This window comes from Drosophila kikkawai, chromosome X (genome assembly GCF_030179895.1).
Source record: "Drosophila kikkawai strain 14028-0561.14 chromosome X, DkikHiC1v2, whole genome shotgun sequence".
In the NCBI taxonomy this organism is placed as follows: domain Eukaryota; kingdom Metazoa; phylum Arthropoda; class Insecta; order Diptera; family Drosophilidae; genus Drosophila; species Drosophila kikkawai.
This window is the reverse complement of record NC_091733.1, coordinates 9,631,810-9,644,968: the sequence shown is the minus strand read 5'-3', so window position 1 is coordinate 9,644,968 and position 13,159 is coordinate 9,631,810. Positions and strand designations below refer to the sequence as shown.

The 13,159-nt window shown below is 38.5% G+C and overlaps 1 protein-coding gene across 1 annotated transcript; it reads right to left on the bottom strand.

The window, feature by feature from the left end:
* Nucleotides 1-64: 64 nt before the first annotated feature.
* Nucleotides 65-12,566, bottom strand: LOC108083585 (uncharacterized). Its single transcript, XM_017179444.3, has 5 exons — nt 11,884-12,566; nt 1,542-1,671; nt 1,139-1,479; nt 904-1,069; nt 65-826 (listed from the first exon to the last, which is right to left on the bottom strand). Exons 1-5 carry the CDS (start codon nt 12,007-12,009, stop codon nt 717-719), a joined length of 873 nt encoding a protein of 290 aa, XP_017034933.1. The 5' UTR covers nt 12,010-12,566; the 3' UTR covers nt 65-716.
* Nucleotides 12,567-13,159: the final 593 nt, after the last annotated feature.

Below are 13,159 nucleotides of genomic sequence, written 5' to 3'. Positions count from 1 at the left end.
AGTGAGGAAACCATAAAAACAAAATATACAGACCCAAAAATAAATCCACTTTCAAACAAACACATTTAACGTAAGAAAACTTTTATTCATTAAACGTACAGCTCTCTCTCTCTCTCTCTCTCTTTCTTACTTGGAAGACAATTTGAAGCTTGCCGCGCATTATTACATTCATATTACACAGTGTACAGTGAAACTTGTAGCTTAGATACATACAGACATACATATTTTCGTTTATTAATTATTATTTTAGATACACTACACATGTACGCTACGTACTACAATAAATTAACTCTTTATTGTTCCCGTCTTTTATATTCGCTCGCATATTCGAATTATATATTATATAAGCTCCTTCTAATTTATATATATATGTATATGTACTTTGTTTTTATTTGCAAAAAACGCGCAAACACTTCGCGCACCAAACAACTTTGACGCAACTTTGACTCAAGTCCCACGATCGTTCAGTTATATGCATATATCTATATAGACTACAAACTAAAATTCTTTACGAATTGCAAAAAAAAAAATTAAGATGTTTCATATTATTATTGTCGAATGTAATTATTTCTTATTTAAGCTGCTATTATTTCTCAAGTTCATCGTGTGTTTTTTTGTGCTTTACTGGGGGTTCCCCTCGATCTCTTCCACTCCTGCTGGGTCCTTTATTATATTTTTTGTTTTGTGATTACTACGATCCAATTCCAGCTGACTTTCTAGTAGTTGTAGGGACCGTACTGGGAGCCATGGTAATAGGGTCCGGGATAGATCTGCGGCTGGGCATAGTTGGCGTAGGGCGGATACGGGGGCTGCTTCTGCGAGTAAACTGTGTGGGAAAATAGCAAGGCAAAGTCCGAGATTAGTTATTTCAATTCCATTTCTAATGCGTAAATTAATTCTCACCTGGCATCAGGTACTGCAGATTCAGCTGCTCCTCCTTCTCGCGTTCGTTGCGCAGGCAAACGGCCGCTCCAGAGAGCAGGATGGCCGCCAGTAGACAAGTTCCAATCCCTGCCCAGGCCACAATGTACGACCAGTCGTAGGCAATCTTTGTGTTGTCCCTCAGAACCTATCAAAAAAGTACAACAATTAATAAGAAAAAAAAAATAAATATTAAAGCAACCGTTGAAGTACTCACAGTATTCCATTGCTGGAAATAGTCCTCGCCCACGACCTTCTCCTTCTCAAAGAACTCGACCGTGTGCCAGAGACCCATGGCGCCGGCGGCTAGAAGACAGGTGACTAGCAGCAGGATCGAGGTGGCCGTTATGGCGCCCGAAGAGCGCTTCCAACAGCCCGAGAGGCCGGTCCAGAAGGCACAGAAGATGGTCACAAAGCTGATGATGAACAGGGCGATGCAGGAGCGAGCCAAATGCAGGCGTGAGGTGGCATCCTCGTTGGCAATCTTCTCATCCTCCGCCTGGGGGAAGTAATCGATGTTCGAGCAGTGCGTCTCAATGGGAGAGAGATATGTGGGCACTATATAGAATAAAATATGATTAGCTATATGTTTATATTTCTAAAGTGTCAAGCAGCCTTACCCGCTGTGACCGGTGGTCGCTCCTTGGGATAGCAGATACGGAACAGGCCGCGTGTCCTGGTGTAGTAGTAGTACTTCACATTCAGGTTGTGCATCAAGGAATCTGCATCCGAATGCTTGGCGGCAAAGGCCTAGAATTCATGAAAAATAAAAGCGAATTTAGTTTAGATATATTTTAAATGTAAAATAAACTTAAAATAACATTTAGAAATATTTCCCAGTGTTCGTTCCAATTAACTTGGCTTCGCTTTTGACTTTTTCACTCTAAGATAAGCTCGAGTTAACCTTCTTAAGGGATTAACGCCTATAGTAAAATGTCAGAAATAAAGCTCACTGGAATAAGTAATAATAAATGGTTATTCAACCGAGCAAACAGCAGCTTGAATTGAAGTTCATTGATAAACCTGTTTCCGTGGGCGTCTCTCTTAATAATTTGTTCAACTACCTAGCACAATATCTCGCTATATATTTGTATACATATTGCCATATCACAATCGGCATTGAAAGGCCGAGACCGAGAAGTCGATCATCATCGTCAGCCACCAACATCCATCCACCCATCCATCCGGTCATCTCGGATTCAGTTAGTGTGGGTTGCTTGGGCTGGGATGTACATGTATGTATAAATATATATATAGGTAGCATAAAGATGTAGCTCTCGTATCAGATCGAGTGGCATTTTGAACACGTTCCGCGGTTTCCCATTGTTTTCGGTGGCTGCGTTGAGCAATTCTCGAGAGATGACGAGCTGGCCCAAGGTTCCCCCAGTGGTTCCATGTGGCTACAGCCGCATTATACCCATTTACAGTGCGTCTTGCGGCTGTAACATCTTTATCTGATCTGCGCTTTATATCATTTAGTTACTATAACTCTTTGTCAATGAGAAATCATGGACTTTAATAGATTTTATTTCGGTTTTTACATAGCCACAAGGTTTTGTTCGTGTTTATAGAAAAAATAATCCTAAACAAGAAAGGAAGCTAACTTCGGCACGCCGAAGTTTGTATACCCTTGCAGATTGGTTTTCATATTTATATTATAAATTATAATGCCGAAAACAGACACTAAACAGAGTTTCATTAAATTTTACCTATACTTATTATGTTTACAGTTTAACAGTTACAGTTTTACATTCCCAGCTTTATATATTTTATACATTTACCGATCGCTTCTATGACAGCTATAAGATATAGTTGTCCGATTTTTATAAAATTTATACCAAATATCTATAGTAATAAGTAAAGCTCATATCTCAGAGTAGATGAAAATACGTTGAAAAACAACGAAGTTATAATTTTTTCTATTACTTTCCCTATCGTTCCTATGGCAGCTATAAGATATAGTCGTCCGATTTTCATAAAATTTATACCAAAATTTTGAAATAATACCAGAAGCTCATGTGTCAAAGTAGATTAAAATACGTTGAAAAACAACGAAGTTATAATTTTTTTCGATTAATTTCCCGATCGTTCCTATGGCAGCTATAAGATATAGTGGTCAGATTTTCATAAAATTTTTACCAAAATTCTGGAATAATAAAAAAAGGCTTCATCCCAAAAATGGTGGAATAATATTGAAAAACAGCCAAGTTATAATTTTTTTTCCAAAAATTTATCGAACATTTGTATGGCAGCTATATGATATAGTCGTCCGATCCGGCCCATTCCGACATATATAGCAGTGAAAGTATATAGAAGACTATATGCAAAGTTTCATTCAGATAGCTTTAAAACTGAGGGACTAGTTTGCGTAGAAACGGACAGACGGACAGACGGACAGACGGACATGGCTAGATCGACTCGGCTGTTGATGCTGATCAAGAATATATATACTTTATAGGGTCGGAAACGTCTCCTTCACTGCGTTGCAAACTTCTGACTGAAATTATAATACCCTGCAAGGGTATAAAAATTGTATTTATGGAGGCTTGGGTTGATTTTAGGGTGTCTTGCCTAAGAGCTTATTAACTAATCAAAGTTCTACTCAGTCTTGCTTCTTTTTTAGTTATTTTTTTCATATTAAATCATAGCTATTAAAACTAAGCTATACATATATAGATCATACATCGCTTAAACACTTGACACCTTTAAGTAGTAACTGGCCTCTACTTCATGATAAATCCCCCTAATTAATTAAAATATGACGCATTTGATCAAGTCACCAATTACTTGGCTCATCGAATCTTTTGATTAATGTTCCGACTTGGTAGAACTCCACGTAGCACCCTTTCACCAAATCAAATGAATTACGAAGCCAACAAGAAAAGACTCAAAGAAAGGAAAAAAAAATCAAAGTGAAATCCAATCATTCCGAGTGATATCACGTTCCACACGTTTTTGGCAGAAATTCTACAATTTCGCAGGCTTGTCTTGACTTTTCCACCAAGGGAAATCGCCGAGAGAGAGAGAGAGACGACGACGACGACGACGACGACGACGACGACAACTAGACCTTTATTACCAACAAACCGCATCAGGCATTTTCATGAGGTGAAAAATATATATAAAAAAAAAAGAAATGAGAGACTTGCTAGCAGTTGAAAAACGTGTTTTTCTCCACGACCTGTCCATGTCCGGTACTTAAGCAACACAATGGGGAAATACCAAAAAAAAAACCTAAGGGGTTTGGGGCTCATATATCGAAAACTGTTTTCAGTTTTCCATTTTTATAAAATTTTTTTGTATTTCTTTTTTTTATCGGTTTTGGGTTTATGTAAATTTTTGGCGGCTGGTTGGAAAATGTTTTGACTTTTTTTTCGCTTGCGTAATCAACGTCTGGGTTTAGGGCTTCGCCAACTGGTTAGGGCGCTACACCTCACATTTCCATTTCCATTACCATTTCCCCTACCATTTCCATTTTTATTTTTGTATTTTCGTTTTCGTATTTTCCCATCTTTATCTTGTGAAACGTTTTCGCTTGGCTCGTCTCGAGGTCCAAAGCCCTCTTTATTAGCGCCTCTTCAGTGGATTAATTTTGTAACTTTCTTATGAAAGTCGCCGGCAATTAAGGGCCCCCAAAGTCTCTACAAATTATTGTCTGTCTTGGCCGAGACAAGATGCCGGAGATTCATTCAGGAAAAAGACAGCTCTGAGCTGGATTAGAAATGCATTCGGCTGTGAACGAAAAAGCGGAAAAATGTGAAGAAATCGGCACCAGAGATAGAGAGAAGAGAGCAACTTGGATTCGGACTCCTGAAATTGTCGGTTGGTTAGCTGGATTAATGCGGCATTTCATACATATATACATATATATAGAGCTAAAGATAGCCAAAGATATATACTTATACTCATAGTTATAGTTATGGGGGTTTTACGCTTGGCCAGGCATTGATTGCGACATAAAACTGTGATGCGAAAAGTGCTTCAAGGTTGATCAGATGATCAGTGATCGTACCGAGGGGAAACTGCAAATTATCGAAATAATATCAGATCGGGTCACATTGCTTATCGATAATACAATGCATTTTATGGCTAAGGCCCCACCCATATCAATGCGATTTCATCTTCAGCTCAGGCATTGGAAACTTTCTTCAGTGAAATTACCCATCAAAAGCCAAAGTATTCAAGAAAGAAAGCTGATCAACGTTAAATTCACTCAAAGTACTGTTCATTATTATATTTTTATAAATTTAATTTTACAATTATGCTTGAAGTCTTCTTTCTCAGATAAAGATATTTTCTTAAATATTAATAAACAGCATCTCATAAAACTCAAAATATTTCATATTATGAATAGTATTTTTGGTTTTTTAATGACTTCTTCAATCGAAATTATCTATATGCAAAAGTCGATTTTAAATCGATTAACTTTTTGATATTTTTCCTTCTCTAGGCTCATATTCTACTGCTACTTTTAAGATCTTGTTCTTAAATTAAAATAATAAATATTTGAATTTGGATTAGCAAAGAATAGGAATAAATCGCCATTATATATATATTTTTTTAGCTGATGAATTCTACCATTACAGATCATTAAAACCAGGTTTATTCTTGGGTATAAACAATTTCCAATTGATTGTTGCCAATATTTTTGCGTATTCCCAACTGCAACCACTTGGCGCTGAGTGGCTCAGTGGCTTAGTGGCTTGGTGACTTGGCTGCTGGCTGGCGGTTGCCTCAGTTTCCCGGGCGCAGTGGCTCAGCGGCTCAGTTGGACGACAGTTGGTTGGCACAGGCACAAATATTTTTATGACACCCGGGGCGAAACTAGTTTTGGTTTCTCAGCTCGGCTTGGCTTTGCCACCAACTTCGCCCTCTTAGCCAGCTATCTGGGCTCTCCCCCCCCTTTGGAAGCCAACACAACGGATGTCGGTGATTAGCCAATCGGGCAGCATGTGTAAGGCACTTGGATCGGATCGGAACGGATCGGAGCGGATCGGAGCTTGGCTTAAAACCAGATGGATCGGTTCTGGCGGAGCAGGATCTCTGGCCAGCTGCTGTTATATTCCCCACGAAAAAATGCGCCAAGTCAAGGCCGAACAAATGTGCGGCTGCATATTTTCAGCCCCAGGGGAGTGGTTGGATTTTCATTAGTTGTTTTTCTTTATTTTTTTCCTCCTAAATTCCACCGAAATTGGTAATCAATTTGGCATTTCTTGACTGGCATATTAACCTGGTTATTAGCAAGTGTTTACATAAATAAAGTCATATTTTCAACAACTGAAAATGAAGTTGACTAGGAAAATGGAAACAGACAATAAAAGCGGAAATTGAAAGCAGCTTGGTATTTGTCACTGATAAATATTACAAATATGATAAAAACTGATACGAAAATTATCGATTAGGAATTTTTACAAATAGAAAAAGATTTTAAATCGATAAATATATATACATATTTATACAGTTATAGCTAGAAATTTTTTATAATTAAATAAATATAAATTATATAATTGAAAACCGCGAACAATTCTGACCTGGCCAATAGCAAGAAGTTATTAAGCCTGTAGCTCTAAGATATGTTTTGAAATTAATTTATAAGATACTTTACCTTCTTTACCTTCTTCAAAAAAAATCAACAAATATTTTTTAGCTTAATTTCCCTATTTATAGATATTTCTTCCTGTGCATCCAATGCTTAAATGAATAATTTATAATTAAAAAAACAAGAAAACAGTTTGCAACAATTCCAATGCACAGAGACATCAATTTGAAGCAAGACAGACAGCCAGCAACTGGTTTCTCTCTATTTTTTTTTTGTTTTGACAAACAAAAAAAAGGTCGTGGGAGCGCGACATTGAGGGAAGATCGCCGAGGTATTCACATTTCAACTTATATGTTTGTATATATACATTCTTGGCAATGTACTTTGGCCCACACACAGATCGCGAGATCGCCAGATCACAATTACAGCCCCTAAAGAAGCCCCATTATGGAGGCACTACTCCGAGACACGCGGAAGTCAAGTCGTTGTGGCAAAAAGTGATAATGAAAAAAAATAGGTAATAATGGGCGCAGAAACCTGAAACCGATTGAAATCAAATGATTTGATTTCAAACTCACACACGATTACTGCTTGAAATTTTTTGTTAGCTCTAAGCGTTATATTTTTATCTGCTATTTTTTAAGTCTTTAATGTTGTTTTTTTCTGCTATTTGTTTTTCTTTTGTGGGAAGCGAAAGCGTTTTGAATCGCACGCTCAAGCGGTCCCCATAATGAGAGACCTCGGATGCAGAGATCTCCATCGCCATCTTCATCTCCGTTTCCCCAAAAAAAGAATCTCGCATGCGGATAATTGCAAAGAAATTAATTTTTTTATAGCCTTAATTTGCAATTGCCGGTAGACCTCAATATTCGATATACTTTCGGTGTAAAGTGATTAAAAGATTTGCTGTTAAGTCGTAAATGCCATAGATAGATATCTCTCTCTCAGCAAATAAATTAAATTAAAGTGTGGGTGAAAGTGTTTGGGGTTATTTTAGAGGTGTTTATTTTAAGAGTTTATTTTAGCTAAATGATTTAAAGGATTTTGGGGTAAAAACAACATTTTTCAACAGATAAATATGTAGTTTTATGTGACATTTAAGGTTCCTAAATAGTTTCTTTAATTGGTAAACCAAATAATTTAAATATAGAATGCTAAAAATCACAAGCAAAATGGGTTTATTTTTAGCAAAATTAGGTAAAGGATTTTATGTTAAAATATGACCTTTAATAATGATTAGTAAAATATTTATATTTAAGAGTATACAAATTGTAATCACCTAAAAAGCTTCTTAAAAAATACATAAACTTCTTTCAAACATTCTTTGCATTATATTTAAGCTAAAAACCAAGGAATTCTAAACCTAAACTCTAAATCCTATTAATAAAACCCCTCCCAAGTCCCGGGCAATTGCTTGGAATTTCGATTAACCAATTTCGAGTTCTTCCGGAAACCGGAAACATCAACCAACCAACCAGTAATGTAATCTCTCGCTTCGTAGAATTCTCCCAGGCCAGAACCAAAACCAAAACCAAATCCAATCAATTTCCAATCGCAACCTGTCTGTCACCTGTTCGTGCTGTTGCCTGTGTGTGGCTTGGCTTGGAATTCTCTCGTCCAGCTTTGAGCCAAGTGCAGTTCACTTTATGCTAATTCAGGCCCGAATATATATGGCTAAGTGGTGATTTGCCAATTTGGTATTTCACATGATGTCAGCGCAAAATACAAATACGAAATTAATCCAATCGATGGCGTCAATCTGGTTAATTGCAAATAAATAAAATAAGAAATACAAATCATGGGGCAAGAAAAGAAATCTTCTGTCACACACGGCGTATGCGCAATGCGGACAGAAAATAATTAATTTCACATCGCAAATTAACATGTGTTTCGTCTTTCGGGTGCCCCGACAAAGCGCTTACTAAGCGTAAAGACCCAGCACGATTCGCGAATTCATTCATCGCAGCCAGAGAAAGAAAAAAAATCACAAAGCCCGCAGGGAAAACAGGCAACTGGAAAGAGCCAAGTTAGCAGAAGCCGCAACAGCAGCTTTTCATTTGATATTTGATTTGGCTTTGGTTATGGGTTAGCTTTTTTTCTGTATTTATTCAGTGTTTTCGCTTTTTTTAAACTATGTATGTATATAGTATATATTTTTTTAATTTTATTTTGTCGTCGTCGGCATTGCATTGCCCAAAGTGAGACTGGCGTGAAATGAAATCGAAGAAAGAAGCCAAGGAGCGGAGAAATATATATGGAGTGTATAAATGCACAGAAAAAAATATTGATAAATATATAAATTTATTACATGATTAAATACAGTTCATAATAAAAAAAAATAAATAAATTAAGAAGATTTTGGGTCTGCCTTTTTGGCATACCTAAGGTTTCTTCATCACAAGATGCCTACACATTTCTTTATTATTATTTTTTTTTTTTAGAACAAAATAGAATTTATCTTGTTCAAAAATCCAGGTTAATTATAAAAATGTGTGTGCTCACGATCAGTTTCTTATGAGATTTGGCTGCGTGTGGAGAGAAGGGTTTTCTCTTTTTTTTATTCACATCGATCGACAACGAACCGCGTCGATTTCGAGTTGAAGACACAGCCAAAACGCAGTGCCATCAATTGGGCTTGGGTGCCCGTACCCGCGCCCGTGCCTGGGGATCCCCCATGGCCAACCCCCTTCTCCTCGCTCTGACTCCTTCCCAAATGGGAGAAACAACAGCGGCGAGTTAGGGCCCAAAAACGCGAAGTGGCTGCCAAAGCAAACCGGCCAACTAGCCGCATACCAATTTTGAGTCGTCGTCGTTGTCTCGAAAACGTGAATCGAGTGAAAACTCAACTGGGAAACCAGTTTATCAAAGTGTAAGGGTAAGAGGCTACGAAGGGGCCTCTTTACAGAGGGGGCACCGAGATATAGGCGTGGATATGCGGCTCCATTGCCCCAAAGCCAAAGCCAAAGCCAAATGGCCTGGCCAAAGACACAGAAAGGCAATGTGGCTCTGGCATACCAGCAAGTATCCAAGTACTCGATAGTTGGAGTACATTCAAGATAACAAAGGGATTGGTGGGTAGATAGGAAGGATATTGTAACTGAATAAAAAAAGGCTTGTACCAATTTAGAATATATATACAAGGTAGAAAGGGACATTAGTATTCTAGACTTTTGACAGGACTAAGCTTAATGGAAATGTAGTCTTTTGAATATAGAAAAAATAATACAAATGGATTCTAGATATAAAATAAAATAGATCCCTTAAAAAAGGATATATTATTAACCAAAATTTGTGAAATTATTTTCAAAAAACAAACTTACTTAACAGATTTAACATCTTAAGCTAATGTTGAAGAAGTTAAATATTTCCCACATAATTTCCCGAATGACTGCCAAGGCTTAACCTTTTCCTAACCCTCTCATCATCATGATAAATAATGTAAACTTGGGATCTTATTGTTCCCTCCTTGAAGAACCCATCATAATCGATTTTTGTATTTAATTTTCCACTCTCTCCAGGCAATCAAGAGCATTTCCTGTGCAGGTAGCTCAAATTACCTGTTGTTGTTGCACCTGAGCGGTGTTTTTCAAAGCCTTATCTAAGGGCGGAAATCACCGAAGGAGCAAGGGCGAAAGAGCAAATACATAAAGGCACAACGTCCCAATAATAAGGGAGGTCAAGGCGAGCGAGCAAGCGATTTCCTCTAATGACTTTATAAATGCCCCAAAGATTTCGTGTTGAAGAATTGGGACTGAGAGGGAGAGAGATGGATGGATCCCCGATCTCACCGTAATTATTGTTCCCTCGTCGACTCCATTGAAACTTTCGGATTAGGCGACAACTTTGCCTCACCTCTGAGAGTCGACGAAAAAAAACGTGCAAATATTTTCAGCACACTTTTGAGTCGTTTTCCTTCTCTTCTTCTTCTTCTTTTTTTAGGTAACTTGTTTTGGTATGCTTGGTATGCGCACTCAGACTCAAACGATCGTTGCCTGCCTCTCTTTCTAACTCTCTCATAACAGCCTCTAATGTTCTCTCTTTCTCAGCTGCACCTTTGATTCGCTGTTGACTTTTCTACAGTTGAATTTCTGTAATCCCAAACGGATCATTGGCTATGTTGTTGTTATGGTAAAATGCCAGCGCATTTGTGTATTTAATTTATGAATAATCACTGGTTCCAGCGAATTAGTAGCTAATTATAGAAATAAAAATGATTCAACCGTGATTAATAAGCTATTTTTAAATAATTTTCTGTGATTAATTTTATTTAAATAATATACATGTATTTATTTTAAATTATTCCTTTGATTTTTAACCAGAAGAAATGGTTTTTAAGATCTATTCAAATAAATTAAAATTAAAAAAAATCCTGCTATTCACATTTGTCCCATTTCAATTCGATTTCCAATTATCGAAAAATTCAATCTGTAAAAGTTTTACTGTAAATATTTCTGCTGTGTCTGTGTGTTGCATGCAAAATGGCAACCTGTGCTGGTGTTAGTGTGGCTGCGCTCCTCTTCTCCTGCTGCTTCTCCCGCTTCTTCTTCGTCTTCTGGCTGGGCTCTTCTTTGGCTCGCTTCCCATTCATCGTTCATCGCGTTTTGGCTTTGGCTAAGCGCTCGCGCGTAGAAAGTTTTAACGTTAACGTTAACGGCCTTTGCCGTTGCCGTTGCCGTTGCCCACCCTCCTCCACCGGTCCACTGCACTCCTCCCCCCTTGGCCGAGTCTGTGTGTGCTTGTGTTTGCTTTCGACCTTTCTTCTTTCTCCTTTCTTCTTCTCCGCCTTGCCCTTATTTTCTGCTGGCCAAGCAGCACACAAAACGAGCGACTGTTACTGTTAGTTACCACCGTTCGCTGTTGTTGCCTTTGTTATTGCTACCTCTGCTGCTTCTTCTTTCATTATTTGCCTCCTTTTCACCCTCCGCACAGTGGGCCACACACACCTGTTGGTCGTGCATACACACATGCAGTAAAAGAAGTGCATTTAATTATCTTGTTTGCCTAGGCAAATCTGTCGAGATTGTGTTCTTCGAAGAGAAACCCAAAGATTATGAATGCCGCCAAAGTGGCACAAATAAAGAGAGGTCCATATAATTAAATTCAAGATTAATCTCATATCTTCACCATTTTCTGTTAATCTTTCTTAAATGGAATTAACCACTTCATTCATTAGTATTATTTATTTACTATAAGCATTCTTCCTGCAAAAGTTCACCAGTAAAGGTTTTTTCCCTCATTTTTAAGATACTCCCACTGTGCGGAGTTTAAGCTCCGTTTTAAGGGGCAGAGTCTCTCGTTTTGGATTTGGCTTTGGCTTCTGCCACGCAGACGCAAAGATGCACAACTACTACATAAATATGTATAGTTATATATGTATCTGGCCGATGATTATGTATTCCCAGTTCTTTGGAGCACCGACTCACCTGTATCTGGTTGCGCCAGACGTCGTAATGCAGCCAATTATCCGTGGAGAAGGCGATCGCCAGCAGGGCGGTGGCGATGATCGCGCAGATCGTCGCTATCGATAAGGTAACGGCCGAGCAGGGCATCTTTATGTATTATTCCGGAACTATATCGGTCGGGTTTATACGTGTGTCGGTGGTCGTGCCACTTCAATTTCGGTGTTTTTTTATGTTTCGTGATTTCTCAACCGAAAAACAGAACCGACAAACAACAACAAACTACAGTTGTGTGCTCCGTTTCTTCCTCTTCTTCGCTGTGATCTTCAGCTACTTCTTCTTCTGCTTCTTCCGCAGCTAGACTCTTCTGCTTCTTCTTCTGCTGTTTGTCGTCGTCTCGAACTGCTTCTGCGGCTGCACAAATACACAGTTAAAAAAGCAGCAACCAGTTTAGAAGGCACAGTAAAAAAAAGCAACGATTGTTAACAAAAAATAATAATTTTTAGCAGCACTAACACGCACACACACGCGCGCACTCACACGCACGCACACAGAAACACGCGCGCCGGGCGGAGAATCTAAGATGGAGGACGAGAACCGTGGAGAGAAGAGAAGCGAATCAGAGCTAAGCTGAGGCGTTGTGATCGCAATGACGTTCGCTGGCGGACTGAAATCGACGGCAACGGAGGAACCCGACTTCAGGTAATACGTCCGTCCGTACTTAAAGCGGCCAATGTCTCTGAGCCAGCTTCGCAGCAGTGCTGCCGGGCCATGAGCAGCCGTATCAGCTAGTTTCTGAGAAAAGTCACTAAAACCGAATAGTTACATCCAAATGCAAGCAAGCAGACAGCATTATGTTTTTAAATATATTAGTTTAATTAATTTTGTTATAAATAAACATACATACAACATACTATGCACATTTGGTTCCGCATTTTTTCATATTATGTAGACATAAGGGAAAGCGTTTTAATTGCAAAAAACGCAAGGGACTCAAATGGCTTATTGTTTTCAGTGTTCTTTTAATAAAGCACTTTTGTTTAAAATTTAATTGTTTCCTATTAATTAATTTATTTTCTTTTTTAAATATGTCTGAAAAAGCTAAACTGGCAACACTGGGGCCAGCTTTGAAGTCGGCGTTGACGTCGCTGCACTCTTTTATTTAAGCGCTTTGCAAATGCAACCGAGTTGAGAGAGAGAGAGAGAGAGAGAGAGAGAGGTGCAAGAATGAGGATGTGAAGAAGGAGGAGGCAAGGAGACTGCGCTGGTGCCTCTTCTACCTGCTGGATACGACACAAAA